Source organism: Corvus moneduloides, chromosome Z (assembly GCF_009650955.1).
Source record: "Corvus moneduloides isolate bCorMon1 chromosome Z, bCorMon1.pri, whole genome shotgun sequence".
NCBI classification, from domain to species: domain Eukaryota; kingdom Metazoa; phylum Chordata; class Aves; order Passeriformes; family Corvidae; genus Corvus; species Corvus moneduloides.
The window spans coordinates 66,547,516-66,560,605 of NC_045511.1; the positions used below are offsets into that span (position 1 = coordinate 66,547,516).

General features: G+C 37.3%; 1 protein-coding gene across 7 annotated transcripts in view; it reads left to right on the forward strand.

Moving 5' to 3' along the window:
• Window positions 1–10,310, forward strand: part of FCHO2 (FCH and mu domain containing endocytic adaptor 2) — an 85,988-nt gene extending 75,678 nt beyond the window's left edge. For all 7 annotated transcript variants that reach the window (XM_032095122.1, XM_032095123.1, XM_032095124.1 and 4 more), the window contains 4 exons: window positions 2,712–2,911; window positions 5,128–5,192; window positions 7,644–7,808; window positions 8,037–10,310. In XM_032095122.1, coding sequence (XP_031951013.1) covers window positions 2,712–2,911; window positions 5,128–5,192; window positions 7,644–7,808; window positions 8,037–8,059 — 453 coding nt within the window. In that variant the 3' untranslated portion in view covers window positions 8,060–10,310. The remainder of the gene's footprint in view (window positions 1–2,711; window positions 2,912–5,127; window positions 5,193–7,643; window positions 7,809–8,036) is intronic.
• The last annotated feature ends 2,780 nt before the right edge of the window (window positions 10,311–13,090 follow it).

The following is a 13,090-nucleotide window of genomic DNA, read 5'->3' on the forward strand; positions in this document are numbered from 1 at the left end:
AAATTAAAATAATTATTCTTTGTCTGCCAGTATGGAGATGAACTGTCATGCCTCATCTAGACCAATTCTGGGTATGTCTCTACTTACAATACATAAACTCTGCCCAGGCTTAGCACATTCCTGCTATGCTTCGTGTCATTCCCTAAGATATAGGGCTTGTTTCAGCTTGCTAATGCATCAGCCCAATCCCACAAGCAAGCTTCAAACACTGCTCTTTTTTTTTGTATTTGTCAGCAATGTCAAATTTTCCTTTAAGAGATTTGGTGGGGACTTGCTATAGTTAGTACTTGTACTGTCTTTTGAGTTTGCAATTGTCTAAGTTTTGGATGCTGTAGCTGATGAATTTTAATGCATGGTTATGGCTTGCAGTTGAAAGAGAGTAGGTTTAGATTAGATATTAAGAAAAAATTCTGCAGTCAGAGAGTAATGACTCACTGGCACAGGTTGCCCAGAGAAGTTATGGATGCCCCATCTATCCCTGGCAGTGTTCAAGGCCAGACTAGATAGGACTATGAGCAACCTGGTCTAGTGAAAGTTGTCTGTGCTCATGATGAGGGTGAGTTGGAACTATACAATCTTTAAGGTCCCTCCCAATGCAAACCATTCTGTGATTCTGTCTGAGAATGTATGACATTCTGATTTCTCACAATGTAATAAAATGGGAGTAGTCAGAATGCATTTACTGAGGGACAGTCATGCTTGACTGAGCTGACAGACTTCTGTGATGATTTCCCCTGTGGATGAGGGCAGAGCAGTAGATATTGTCTGCTCAGACTTCATGAGGCCTTTCAACACCATCTACCACAGAATCCATATAGAGAAGCTGGTGAAGAACGGGCTGGATGAGCAGACACTCAGGTGAACTGACCCCCAGATGACATATTAATTTTACATTTTAATAGTTTCATTAATGATCTGAATGATGGGACAGAGGCAAGTTTGCTGATGACACCAAATGGGGATGGCCCTCTGGATAAACCAGAGGGTCATTCTGCCCTCCTAAGGGAGCTCAGCAGGCTGCAGAAATGGGCTGAGAGAAACCTCATGAAGTTCAACAAGTGCACTTGGGAGTCACCAGCTGGAAATGAGCTTGGCAGAAAAGGACCTCAGGGTTCTGTGGGTTACCGTGTTGAACATGAGCCAAGCAACTTGCTGCTCGTGCTGCAAAGGTGACAGATTGTGTCCTGAGCTGCAAAGTATTGCTAAGTGAAGAGAGGGGATCCTTCCCCTCAACACCACACCTGGAGTGCTGTGTTCAGTTCTGGGTTGTTCATTGCAAGTGAGACTGGATAGAGATCAGCAAAGAACCACGAAGATGATGGTGGGACTGGAGTATCTGTCCCGTGAAGAAAGGCTGAGAGACTTGGGACTCCTAAGCCTGGAGAAGGAGAAGTTCAGGGAAATCTCATCAATACGTATAAATACCTCAGAGAGGACATAGAGAGGACAGAGCCAGGCTTTTTTCAGTGGTGCCCAGTGACAGAATCAGAGGCAATGGACACAAGCTTAATCACAGGAGATTCCCTCTGAACAGCCAGAAACACTTTTTTCCTGTGACAGTGGCTGAGCACTGGGCACAGGTTGCCTAGAGGGGTGGTGGAGTCTCCATTTTTGGAAATGTTCAGAATGTTTGGAGCTTAGGCAGCCTGCTAGAGGTGGCTCTGAATGAGCTGGAGGGTTGGACCAGACATCCTCCAGGAGGTCTCTGTCAACTTCAGCCATTCTGTGAATCACCGAGAGGATGGTCTGGCTGTTAATAAAATGTCTTCATGAATACTTAAGGCAGACTCACCTCAAAGGGAGAACAGGGATTTTCTAGGCCTGCATTGAAATGTCTGAATATCTGAGACAACCCTCTACACACAAAAACCCCCTGAAAATTACTTGTCAGTCCAACTGTTCATACCTGTAGTTTCCACATCTGCCTAGTATGGTTTACTGAACCTGCATAAAGGTTGGCTTACTGAACCTGCATAAAGGTTGGCTTACTGAACCTGCAAAAAGCAAGAATTAATGAGAAAGATGGAAGGAAAAAACCATTTGGTTTGCTGAAATGAGTACTGTGTATTCTTCTGTAAAAATGAGGCATTGGCACGTGGAAGCCCAGACATATAAGAAAGGTTTTGGGCTGACAAAGAAAGGCAAGAGTGTGCACCAGGACACAGGAGGTTCCTGAAGTAGATTGAGAATATGGCTGAGATGCATCAGTGCAGTAGAATGAGCTCAGCTACAGAAGCAGCATTCAACCCTCCTGCAGCAGGCAAATAATGCTTTGAAGAGATAAAAACTGTTCTGCTGGCTGCCTGTCCCATAATGACAGGTGGTGTTCTCTGCTGCTGGTTGGTTGGGCAGCTGAACTGGCACAGCACACAACTGCTAAGGATGAAGTAATTTCGCTGCAAGCATGCATGTTGCATAAGGCAGAACACAACAAAAAGAAAGCTTACAAAACGTTATAAAAGAGCAGGAAGGAACCTCATAGGCCAGAGGGAGTTTAAATCTTTTCTTTAAGTATTTTAATTTAAAATTGAAGTAACAGGAATTCCTTTAGGCAGCAGTCTTCTGAATTCTGTAATTAAGGACCCAGGGGTCAATTGTTCTCTTGGTATTTTGTCAGCACTGAGACTTATATTAGTTACCATCACCCCCTAATTCTGCCCAAAAGGTTGATATTTTAATTAAATTGTTTTCAATGGTTTATTCTTTTACAGGTATCCTCAAATGGCATACAGTCAACTCCCTTGAATCTTGCAACTTACTGGAAATGTGATGCTGGCACTACTGATGTGAGAGTGGATTATAAATACAATCCAGAGTCTATGAATGTGCCTAGTATGCTGTCTAATGTCCAGGTTGTGGTACCAGTAGATGGAGGAGTAATAAACATGCAGTCACTTCCACCTGCAAAATGGTAATATCAATACTTTTCAGTATTTTTTCAGATTCATTTCAGTCTATTCTTTAGTGTCATAGCCTGAAAAATTTCACAGGAAGAAGTAGTAAAATGTGTAGTATCAGATGTCTAGACATTTGTGGTTTAAACAGATTACGTGCAGCCAATTCACATAAACTGAGACAGTAAGTACCCATCCCAGCTGTGTAATAATATAAGCCTTTATGAATTTTCCAATGTTAGCTTTATTTTGGCCAATAGATTGAATAGACAGTTTTAATACAGTAATTGGAAATGGTTAAAAAACATTTTCTCTGTGTGTGTATAAATGTATTCATATAAGGGGATTATATAGAAAAAGTAGCAGAAATGCAGTTTTTAAAAAGATTTCCTGATTGTTCTAGCTTAAAAATTAGCTTCTATTGGAAATAATTTTAAAACACACCTCAGTAACTGAGGAGCTCTCTATAGATCAGGTAGCACTGTCTCTCAATTCAAGTGTCATGCAGATTATTAGACTAGCAGCTACCTGCCACCACCTTCTGAGCCTGCATTTACAGTAGCACTTCAAAGTGTGACATAGATATCAAGAAATTATGTTACTGCAAGTTTGTGGAAACAAACAGAGGGTAGTGGGACTAGACAGAGTAGTACAGCCCTGGAGCAAAAGGTGAGCAGAAGTCAGTCACTGTGCCTTGCAGCATATACATACTTGCCCAGCTGTAAATAAATCCTGGACTGTTTATTCCCCAAATGGTCTTTTTAACATGAGGAGGGCAAAGAATAGCACATTGAAGGAAGTTAGAAGTTAGACTTTGTTAACCTTATTTCTTATAGATCAGGTTACCTTACAAAGCAAGTTTAAAAGAAAAATAAACACGATGCATTTATTGGGTAGATTCTAATGTTTTTGGAGCCAATACAGTTACAGGTGTTTATTGGACAATGTAGTAATAAAGTATCATTTTAAGTGGAAAAAAATCCTTACAGGACTGAATCTTTCTTGACTTGGTATTTCAAGGAAACAACACTTTTAACCAAATTTTAAGTTTATTCTGAACAAGAATGTATTCAGTATCCTATCTGAATGACACAACTACACTGTGGTGAAGCCAATCTCCCTGCCCAGGCTTCTTCCACAAACCCTGTGTAATGAAGCCAGAGTAAAAGCAGGAACACCCATCCAGAACACCTAGTGTTAGCTGGGAAGACTTAGGGATACTTGCATTAGTGAATTCACCCAGACAACTTCCAAAACCCAGAATTTTGAGCCTGGCAAGCTGACCAAAAAAAAAAAAAAAATCAGTTATGTCCCAGGCAGGTATAGTATTTGTGATGTACTACCTGTTCGGTCTAGTGGATTGGGTGGTGGGGTTTTGGTCCTTTTTTAGGAAAAAAAGTGGCTTATAGCTTGACTTCCTGTGAGTAAATGCTACCATATGTGCTACTTATGTGAGCATTTCAGTCCTGCTACCTCAATGCCAAGAGTAATTTCAAACCTATCAGCACTTCATGCTGCTCACAGCTTTAAGTTGTTTACTTTCCTTTCATGCAAGTACTAGAAAGTCCTCCAGGAGTTAAAATGCCCTGTCAGCTTAGACACTCTTGGTACCCTTTTTTGCCCCTTTACGGTTTCTGAAGTTAGCTTGAGCAATGTGTCATGCCAATTAGTGTTACTAGAATGGAAATGAACTAAATGCGTGCTCTCAGGACTCTCACTTAGGGGAGAACAATCAACATTGCTCCCCAGTCTACCATCATCACGAAGCATCAAGGCATAGCTTCCAGACTGCTTCAAAAGTAACTTATGCTTTAAGACTGCAGAGGGTTTTGAAGTTTGGAGCCATAGGTGGGGACACAGGACAGTGTTAAATGTGTAAAAAATTGTATAAAATGTGTAAGCAAGTGTGTTCGTCTGAGCTTGCTGCTCTGGAGTGATGCAGACACACCCTTCGCTTTTCTTCTTTTCCTCCTGTAGTTTTCCACAGACTTACCTTAAATGTGCAATTATTTTTATAGACTTCCATTTAGAGATGTCTGTACCAGTGTAAATCAAGGGAAATAAAGTTCTAAAACCAGTGCTTATAACTAACCTACTGTAGTTTTCCACAGACTTACCTTAAATATGCAAATATTTTTATAGACTTCCATTTAGAGATGTCTGTACCAGTGTAAATCAAGGGAAATAAAGTTCTAAAACCAGTGCTTATAACTAACCTACCATTCTCTTACAGGAATGCAGATCAGATGAAAGCATATTGGAAAATATCTAGCATTTCAGAGAAGTCTGAGAATGGAGGCAAGTTGAACTCTTTTGTTTTGCTTTCTTGTACAGAAAAATTTTAACAGTAAACAGGTGATCATCTTAGCCTCTATACCCTCTAATTCCTTTTTACACATTTTCTCATGCTGTACCCCATTTACTAGTTCACCTTCTTCTCAGTTAATTGCTTCCTGAGAGATTCCATTATGAGTGAGATGTCAAAATATAAATTAATTATTAGCTATACAAGGGAAAATAGTGAAGTACTCTGAAAGCAGTTAGTAGTTCTAAAACAGAGTTTAGATGGGATAGGAAATTATTGCATTCATGCCATTTGGAAGTGAGCAGTTACTCAAATGAAAATGAGTTTAATATCTGTGTCTCTCTACACATGGGTAATTTAAATACATTAGAAGGAGATAAATGGAAGAACTGGGAGTTTAAAAAAAAAATCCAGAAGTCCTGTGCTTAGATAGGTTATTCTTGACCAATATTTTGAATCTTGGTTTTGACCATAATGACTCCAGGAAAAAAATTAATCTATGCACAGCTGCTCAGAGTGGTAATTTATACAATATTGCGTAAGATACTGATAGTTGTCCTCTGCCCAGTGCCTTTCTCTTAGCTCTAATTGATGTCACGACCCTTGCAGTCTCTGCAGGTGCAATATTTTTTGAAGTAGTACAGGAGCCAAAGGGAAGCATCTCATCCTCAAAGCCTCTGTGGAGAAATGAACTGCTAATGTAAAGGAAAGGCCTTTAGTCCTGTTAAGAATTTAGTGAAGGGGATTGTGAAATCACAGATTTGCCTGTAAATATGACTGGTTTCATACAGAAAACACAAGCATGAAAAGAGAAGACAACTTCTATTCCTGCAAAGGCTGCAAAGTGTCTATCATTCAAACAAAATTAGAGAGAATTTTATTGGACAGAGGTGATTACTCTAGTCTGGTGTACTTTGTCCTTCACTAACCTCACAGTTCTTTGCTATCTGTTTTCCATTACATTGGAATAGCCCTCTCTTTTTTTTCCCTTCTCCAAACACTGTGGCTTCTTTTAAAAGAAAAAATCGTACTGAAACATAAATGCAGCCAGATGAAGAAGAACTGTACACCTACAGAGCAGCACAGAATTGGCTGCTAGTGATCCAGTTTGCATCTTGTGTGTTGACAGCAGACTCGCACATATCCCACTGCTTCTGCTGTATTTTTTCTCTTTCCACTATCTTTTCCTCCCCTTTTCTTTGAGTATAAACATGTATAGTGCTCTCAGTTCAGGAGGAAGTAATACTGTGCTGATCTTGCACTTACAGAAGCAAAGAGAGAAGTTGCACAAACACTGTCCATGTCAGGACAAGTGTCTTCAAGTCTTCTTTCCTGGCGGACAGCATGATAAAATGTTTTGGGGGTTTTTATGGTCCAACATATTATGTGATCTGTCAGCTGGAGAGAGATAAAACACAGAACAAACTTTCAAAACACTTGAATATATGAGTTTCCATCCTTAGAGTAGAAAGAACTGCCACTTTACAGAAATAAGGCAGACCTACTGAAGATCTTAAGCTAAATTTATAAAGAACAAGACACTGTGTGAAAGAATTTCTTCTAGTTCCTTTTACCTCAGTAACATTTCAGTTACTAACTTTCCTTGTCATTTAGCAGTTCTTATTGATAGGAATAGCAAGTTGTTTTAAAGTAAATGTATTCCATTTTTAATTATTTAAATCTCATTTTCCCAGCACACTTCCCAAGAACAAGAGAAGACCTGTTATAAAACTAGAAACTGGTAGCAATGTGGGGATTTTTAAAATGCCTTTCATTGCCTACAGAGACATACTTAAAGTAATTTTGAACAATTATTGCTTTATAATAGTATCAAAGTGATGCCACTTCACCACTGTGTCTGAAAAAAATCAACTGAAATTTGTAATAAGTATTTAATCAGACCTTTTCTTTAATAGAAACATAGTAATTGCTTTCCTCTGGGTACATTACTGTATAAATGCTTTTCTTCCAATGTTTGTGTTCATGTACTTTCATCTAGAGAGATCATGACAACTTTTAAGTGTTCTGATGTAGTTTCAAATCTGCTAGTGAAAAGCATATAGTATCTACCTATCTATCCATCGGATACCACCTACCATGAGATAGATGGTGTTAAGTACTTAGAGACCAGCAAGCATAAATTATTATAGGGACCAATCAGATAAGTAGTAAGTGATTGCCAGGCTGTCTGATATGCACATTTTTTATAATCTTGCAGAAATGTATATTGTTTCTCTTCAAATCATTCACTAGTCATTGTCTTTGACAGAGTTTTGGAAAAAACAGACTTATACTCTTACCTCTTTTGATAGTATATGTAGGTCAGCCACTAGGAATGAATCTCAAAGCTCACCCTGTTAGTTTCACTTCTTACTACTAAAAATTTGGAGACATCATTTTGTTCTTGCAAAACAATCAGCTTCTCAATTTTGTTGTTTTTATAGGTTCTGGATCCCTCAGGGCAAAATTTGAGCTTTCAGGAGGACCCAGTAAACCAGCAACACTTGCAGTGCAATTCATCAGTGAAGGAAGCACGCTTTCAGGAGTAGATGTGGAACTTGTAGGCACTGGCTATCGGCTTTCCCTTCTTAAGAAGAGATTTGCCACTGGTAAGACACTGACATGCTTATATATCCAAATTAATATTATATATTTGCTAGTGTTAAATTCTAAAATATGAAACTGTTAAATGAGTGATGTATAAATAGTTACTCTTTATTGAAACATTTCTGACAAGTCAGTTTGCTTTTCCATAGTTATTCAAACTGCTCCAAGGAAAATATTGACAAAATCTGGTTTATCTACTGACTGCAAAAAAACTTACCTTTGTTTTTCAGGACGGTATATGGCAGACTGTTGATGCACCTGTGAAAGTCGTCAGATCAGGAGTGCAAGAAACCCACTCTGCCCTCTCTAATTTTCAAACACTATTTTAACATGCATTAATTTTTCCAAAATGTTGACCTACTTTGAGGCTAAACTACAGAAAGTAAATGCACTTTTAAGAGTCATTTTGAAAACTTTTTATTACTTTACAATAGCACTGAAGTTAACTTCAACACTGTCTGTAAATGATCAACTGCAATACTTGGGGAAAATTTGTTGAAAAATTAGTAACTTTATATAGATGAAGTCAAAATAGTAATCTGCAGTTGTAATGAAAGTATGAAATTTTATGTTGTACTGTAAACATTAAGCCTAAAATGTAGGGGAGTTAGTAAGAAATATTTGAGCTTTTCATAAGTAATACTCATTTTTCAGATTCTTTAATTGCCAGCTTTTAATTGACAGTTTATAAAGATAGCAGAGGCTAAGTCTTGTGTAGTTCTTCTATCCACTCATGCCACAAGACCAGCTGAGTGAGAGATGTGTAAAAGTAACTTGATGCCCATGTATCATTGTTTTATATAGGTTTTTTTTTTTAACTAAGTGCAATGTGTTACAAATTGCAAAACACAGCCGAGATTTACATCTGCAATTAGTCAATTTTTTGGGCCTTGTGATTGAGTTAGTGCAGTAGATTTAATTTATTTTTGTATTAATTGCATAACATTTGTGCCTTTCAAAAAAAAAGCCTGTGCCTATCCAATTTGATACTCATGTGCCTCACTTCCTTTTTCAAAGTTTGGCTCTTCATCAAGGAAGCGTGGTATTTGTATTATACACACAACTGTTTAAAAATTATTTTCACTGCAATTTATTTAGAAGACAGGTTTGCAAAAACTCTAGTTAAGAAATTTAAAATACTGAATTACTTCCTCGTGGAATAATTGCAATAAAATGTGGTTTTATTAAAGGGAGATGCATCATGCAGGACTCAGATACTTTTTCATTAAGTAACTTTAATGTCACCAAAGAGGAGAATCTGAAAAATCAGTGAAGATAGGAAAAACAAACTTCTAAAAGCAAACAGCATTACTCTTTGCTTTGGCAATAAGTCTTCAGACTTCGAGTGCTTTTGGGGATGTGTGATGTGAATGTACATATAGTACTTCAGGAGGCATTTTAAAAGGATATTTTATGGCTGCAGGATGACAAATCCTGCCATGTGTTCGTTTTTTTTTGTAACTACCAATTTTAATATTTGTATTGTTATCTAATCTGCTTGCTACAGCCTAAGCATGGGGATGTGACACATCAGTAATAATTTTTTAAAGCAAGTCATTAATTTAGAAAATCTTCTATGTATTTGTATTACCAAGTTGGCTTTTTTTAAATGTTGAAATCATAAGCATTAAGGCAAAATAATACAATAACCTGCATATGAAAATTCTAAATGAACATACTAGTGTCTATTTCAAATTCTCTATTAAAACAGTAAAACGTGCTTGAGTTAATTCATGCAAAGCCAGTAATGAATTGGACTGCTGAAGCTTTACAAGAAATTATGCCTTTGCAGAGGCTGCATAAATTGTAGTGTACACTAGACATTTTTGCAGGTGAGAGTTTCATTGTTAGTACTAAGAACATACTGTACTGTAGATTTGATTGGTAGAGTACATTTGGCTCCTAATTTGCTAATCTTATTGATGATAAATTTATAACTGATAAAATGGTACAGTCTTTTTATTGGAATTTTAATTGTAACGTGCTTTACAATCAAACTGATTAACACAACAATACTTTATAAATGAAAAACAAAACCTATTATTGCTATTTTAATCAAGTATTATATTAATTTCTAAGTTAAATGAAGTAGTTAATGTTTCAGCACTTTTAAACTAGCCTTCATTCAGGTGTTTTTCATACATTTGCATTGGGTGCAGGTTACAATTTTGAAGCCATACAAGTTTATATAGACATTTTGTAAAGAAACTCAAAAACAATGTAAAAAGTACGTGTAGCTATCTGATATTGAAAAAAATAAAAAGTATGTAGCAAGCTGGTTCTTGCTTGTGTATACAGCAATATCCCTTGTAGCTGCCTCCTAAGAAAACTAATTTGTAAACACAACTCTAAAGGATCTGAATTTTTATGATTTGTTACTACATTAGACTGTAAATTAGAGCATACAAGTTTATCTTACAAAAATTGTAAATACTTCTGAATTTTCATAAAATGTAAATTTAAAAAATGTGCACCCATAATAAACATGTAATATATAAATTAAATACTGACTGATATTACCTGAACTTTTGCAGTTAGTTCCACAGATCTTCTAAGCAATAAGGTAATAGAGCAAAACCACGCCTGTATTAAATGTTTTTAAAGTGTCGATTGATTTTAAAGTGATAAAGGGTAGAGATCATTATGAACTCTTTTGTATATTTAAAAACAGAGGTAGATGGAAAGATGACTTCTCCAAAACGTTTCATCTTTACTAAACTGGAATGTCTGAGATGTCTATACTGGCCTATGCCTTTACTAAATTGATATGCTTCACTAATAAATTAGATTAGGTAAAACTGTGGATATGTTTATGAGAAAAATCCTAACTTGTGGACATGAGCTGCTGTCTGTAAGTAGTGCTATCAAATGCTGTAAATTCCCTGTCTTCCTTGATAAGAAAGGTATCATGTTGTCGCCTATATCTTCTTGTGTGTGCAGGAGAAGAATTAGTGACAGGATTAAAGTAATTCTTTCTGATTTCTAATGTTCCACCAGTCACAAAGAGTAGAAAATTTAGTACTTCTTCAGCGTTCTGGGTGGTATAGTCCTTCTAAGCTTTGAGCACAGAACAGAAGTTGCAACTGAACAAATGTTTTTGAATCTGTTTGTTTCCTACTAATCCCAAGGCCTTTAGAAGCTTAGTAAGTAATGACTTATTAAATTCACTTTCTCAGCTGGTTGGATATCACTGCTATAGAGGTACCATTCTTGTCATGCAGGAAAGCAATAGTCCAAGGGCTTGATTCTTATCTTCTGCTGGCAGGCAGGAATGATGAATGCAAGTGCTCAGTGGTCAGACTGAATGGTCCATCTAACACAGCAGTCTCTCTTCAACACTGGTGAAAGAGCACACTAGGGCCTTGGAGAGCTCATGTGTCATTTGCTTTCTGCTCCCCCAGAGCACCTCAGTTATTGGATAGGGATGTAAAAAGGTGTTGCTCAGTTCTTCTAGTATTCATTGAATTTAAAGTTAACAGATCTGACAGAGGCTGCTCTGGCATGTCTGTTGACACTTGACTTGCACCCAGGTACTGTTCACAACTGCTGCAAACTGGATCACTACTGTCAAAGCAGGTTTGTGATTATCTAAGTACATGATCAGGTAGTTTTTCAGGGAAACCTATCTCTACCACTGCCAAATAACATTTATGTAGGGTATTTGAAGGAGCTAAGGTATTTGATTATGAACTGGAACAGTATGCGAGTTATAACTGGTGAGTTTTGCTATCTAACTAAAATGAAAGGTCTTGCATCATGCCAAAAAGAATTACATTTCAAGTCTTGTATGTTTGCAAAGCTTAAGATACACAAATGTTAAGATGGTTATCTTTTGTTTTGCAATTGCTAGATAATTGGCTTCCATTTCAGTTGTTATGAAAGGGAAATTATACTTAAGAACATGCAAGACAGAAAGTCAGGAATTCCTCCAAGCATAGAATAAGCTAAAAACAGTTCAAAGTACTAAAGCAGCAGATAACATATCTACTGTTGAGGTGCTCTTGATTGGACTGATTACCAAGTCTCTCAACTGAAAACTTAATGTTTATCTTTAACTCTACATACTATTACACCAGTAAGTATTCCTCCTCAGCTCACTTTGACCTCCATGTTTACTGGCATGTTGATTTTTGGGTTCTCCCCAAGTTCATTCAATAACCAATATGAGGCATACAGTCTTAAAAGAATAAAATAATCTTAAAATACAAGAGGCCTCTTCTGGATTCTGTTCAATTACTTATTGAACATTTAATACTCTAATTCTGCATTTTCTGTAACTGCTTTTTTCACTTCCTTTGTAATCCATTCTTCTTGATTTTAAATCTGGGATGGCTATTTTAATGATTGTAACCTAAAATATTATTTTTGTTTGCCATTGTCCCAGCTAAATTTATTTTAAAAAGTCTTGTTCTGTAACTTAGTTATTATTATTACTCAGCAGGATTTTTTTAAAGGTTAATAATCATAAGCTACAAATCATGCCAATTTCACTACTCTGATTATTCAGCTTTTCCTCTTATTGTGTCCCAATCTGCCTTCTTGAAGTCCTCATTTCTTAAGTCATGTTTTCTGCTCCCAAAAGTTAGCAGTAGTAATGTGTTCAGCGATGACTCCAATCTTTCTCCATCCTGGTTAAGGAAGCAGCCCATTTTTACAACAATTGCTGATTCTCCCCTCCAGATGTTCCCTCCTGCTTTGCTGTTTGATAAGATCCTTATATAATATCCACAGCCTTCCCTTCTGCTTCCCACTCTTGTCATTGGTAGGTTATACAAATAGTCATCACTAATAAAGAAATGTTAAAGCTGCCCCAGTGTTAGTACTGATGACATTGCAGCCAGGTAGGATGCACCACTGCAACTTGGGAAGGAAAAAACCCAAAACCCAACAGCCTAAGCTCAAAAACTGTTATTTATCTCCCACCTGTGTTGAACTCTTTTTCTGGCACCTTACAGGACCGTGGATTTAGACAGGGAACAGACAGAATTTTCAGCCCGTAAGCACCTGACCTCATTCTTCAATGCAAGTTTCTCTTTCTCAGGTGAAAATCCCTTGGCCTGTGTGCATAAGTCCCTTCTCACTTCTGAGCAGTTCCTAGATTGACAGCACACGCTAAGTGCTTGAGTGTGTGAGCACAGGAGGAGTGTTGTAGTCTATGATTTGCCATCTCTGCAGCTGACATCCCTTTGAAGTCTCACCAGTCTTTTCCCATGGGTAGGCCAAGTGCTGCCACACCTTTTCCCCTGCTGAAATCACAGTTCTATACTCTGAGTCACTTGATTAG